General features: G+C 36.6%; 1 protein-coding gene across 1 annotated transcript; it reads left to right on the top strand.

Moving 5' to 3' along the window:
• Positions 1–1,457: 1,457 nt before the first annotated feature.
• LOC132520627 (transmembrane protein 126A-like) lies at positions 1,458–2,212 on the top strand. Its single transcript, XM_060149366.1, is given in 2 exon segments — positions 1,458–1,490; positions 1,561–2,212. A coding segment is annotated over 1 exon segment (591 nt). The 5' UTR covers positions 1,458–1,490; positions 1,561–1,567; the 3' UTR covers positions 2,159–2,212.
• Positions 2,213–3,204: the final 992 nt, after the last annotated feature.

Raw genomic sequence — 3,204 nt, 5'->3', positions numbered from 1 at the left:
GAGTTTTAATATACTGGAGTGACTGTAATACACCCAAGGACAGAAAATGCCTGACAGTGGTATACACTGTGGATGAGTATGTGGCTGTGAAGAGAGATGAGATAATTATCAAGCAGAAAATGAGTGCTTTTTTAATGTCATTTTGTTAAAGGCAATTTTGTATGGTCAGATATTACAGCATAAAATTCACCATGACATTTTGAAAATGATTTGGAAAGACTACCTTTGAATAATAGGGAATTGGGTTGCATTTTGTATTTTCAACAGATCTTGTAATGTTAAACATTTTTCTCACACTTTGAGGTAGGTCAGTTATCATTTCACTTTGTAAGGGTCTGCTTCTAAACCATCAGCAGCATTTCCTAATAACCTACCATGTGTTGAGTACTGTGCTAGGTGCTATGGTAAAATATTCTGGTGAACATATATTAGGTGCACAATTAATAGCTTCATATATATAGGGAGGCCTGAAATGGCACAGATACAAACTGAAGGCTCATATGAGAAAAGAAGTTATAAAGAAAGAAATGGAATAATTAGCAACTGAAGAGGATATTATGAGCTCTAAGTGAAAAGTCATTTCAAAAAAACAAAGGACAATTATGTTAGGCTAGCTAAACACAGAAGGGGTCATGCAGACAGTATGCAAAGAGGTGAATCCAAGAACACCTCATATGAGTAACAGAAAGTGCTTAGAATCAGAGAATTCACACTCATTGCTTCATTTCCTCCAACAGAGAGATCCCAAACTCCCCTCTCCCTTCCCCACACATATATGCAAATGACCCAGAATATTCTTTGGAACCTGAAAAAGGAAGGAAGGAAGGGAGGGAGGGAGGGAAGGAAAGCGAAAGGGGATGGGAAAGGGAAGGGAAGGGAAGGAAGGAGGGAGGAGAGGTCCAGTTTGGCTGAAAGTCATGCCTTTCCCACATTCTACCACCAACTATAGAGAAAATTATTGCTGTATTTGGGATTACCAACTGTAACTTAATCTCTTTAAAAAAAAATTCAACTATTGAATTAAACTCTAAATTTACCATTTTTTAAAACTGGTCTTAAATGAGTATTACTGTAGATAAGCACAGCCCAGTAGAAATATCTGTGAGGATGGAAATCCTCACTGTCCAATATGGCAGCAATTAGCCACATGTGCTTATGCCTACTGAGCTTTTGAAATGTGATTAGTTTAACTGAGGAGCTGAATTTTTAATCTCTTTAGATTTAAACTTAAATAGCCACCTATGGGTAGTGGCTACTGTACTGGACAGCACAACTTTACATTTTAAATACTTTGAAGGCCGGGCCTTTGTAAATGACTTCATCACTCACTGAGCCCTGTGCAAGGTGGACCTCATGATAAATACTCATTAGCTGCTAAGTAACCCTGGAAAGATTCAGTAATCATAAAAACAAAAATAAGTGTAGGAGTGAGCACTCGCATGGCTGATGGAGGCCGGAGGAGGCAGTGACTGCTGGGAGGAGAGCGTAAGGTACCGGCATTCCGGGTAAAGGGGTGCAGTAAAAGATACACATTATTGAAAAATGACATTTTAATTTAAGGCTCAAGATGGAAAATCATAAACCAGATGGTACTGTCAAGAAGAACTTAATTGAAATCATAACCAGAAAAATTAACCAACTTCCAGAAGCAGAAAGGAATCTGCTTGAAAATGGATCAACATATATTGGACTTAATGCTGCCCTCTGTGGCCTAATAGCAAATAGTCTCTTTCGATGCATCCTACATGTGACACAGGCTCGTGTAGCTGCTGGCTTACCAATGGCAGTGATCCCATTTTTGATGGTACACGTATCTTACAAAGGTTTAGTAAGTTTACCTTTGAATACAGGTGATTTACATTGTGAAACCTGTACCATAACACGAGGTGGACTGGTTGGTCTTGTTTTTGGTGGTCTGTACCCTGTTTTCTTGGCTATCCCTGTGAATGGTGACCTAGCAGCCAGGTATAGCTCAGCCCTGCTACCCAATTAAGGAAACATCTTAAATTACTGGATTAGGATTTCTAAGCCTGTCTTTAGAAAGATGTTATTTCCCATTTTGCTTCAGACTGGGTTTGCAGCATACCTTGGGTCTAGACAATATAAACTACTTATAAAGGCTCTTCAGTTACCTGAACCTGACCTAGAAATTCAGTGATGGTTAAGCAAATCTGTACACAAAAATAAAACTGTAAAAATAAAAATAAAATAAAATAAAGAAATAAGTGTATAGCCAACTAGAATAAGTCACTGTAAATTTAAATAGTTCTTACTTTAATTGCATAGGAAAATAGAATATATTCCAGTCATATCCACTAACATAGCATAAGGTATTTTTAACTCATTGCAAAGTTGATAAAGAAGACCATAAGGTTTTCTCCTTGAGAGCTGTAGGCTGTGGTTTACCATCAACTTTTCAGGGCATGAGGCCAAATGCAGAGCCAGAATCAACTTCTATGGATTCTTTATTAATGTTTCACTTGGAATTCTGAGTTCTTTCTTGCCACACTGTCACTATATATGTCACAATGGTTTTTCCATCTCTCCTAAGGCTCAGACCCTTTGTTATATATGAATTTCTAACAGCATTTTAGCACAAAGTGTCTATTGCAAGATATCTTATGAGATTTTTTTAGGTGGCTCAAAAGAAATGAAGGAACATTGGTTTCTATTATGACCATACATTTAACCTAAATTTGAGTGGAAATATAAGCTGCTATTTTGAAAAAGAAAAACAAGCAATGTATAACTCTATTTCAAAACTTCCTTCTAGTCACTTGGAATTGCACATTGGGCACCAGGATCCTCACCATCACACCACTGTAAAGACTGTTAAAAAAACCAAATTTTACTTCTCCCCTGAAAAACCTAGATCCTTTACAATTGCAGTCATGTTAGAAGGTTAACGATATTAAGCATTAAAATGTGCCACCAATAAATGAGGTGACATAGTTAAAACTGAATAATGAAATTTGCATTTATACGTCTTCTGTATTAGCCTTCCACTCAGTTTGACTTTCATTACTTTTCAAATTCCTTTAAAGAATTTCTGTATAATTGATATTTTCTTTTTTCCATAAAAGTATACAAAAGCTTTGGTACTACAGAAATGAAATCTGATTTATACACTGACAAAGAAATTATATGAATGGTGGTGATAAGTATTAGGAACTGAAGGGAATAGGACTGGAGTCCTCTAGGTTA

Source organism: Lagenorhynchus albirostris, chromosome 5 (assembly GCF_949774975.1).
Source record: "Lagenorhynchus albirostris chromosome 5, mLagAlb1.1, whole genome shotgun sequence".
Lineage (NCBI taxonomy): Eukaryota > Metazoa > Chordata > Mammalia > Artiodactyla > Delphinidae > Lagenorhynchus > Lagenorhynchus albirostris.
Note: the sequence above shows the minus strand (reverse complement) of the source record. Positions and strands in the feature narration are given on the sequence as shown.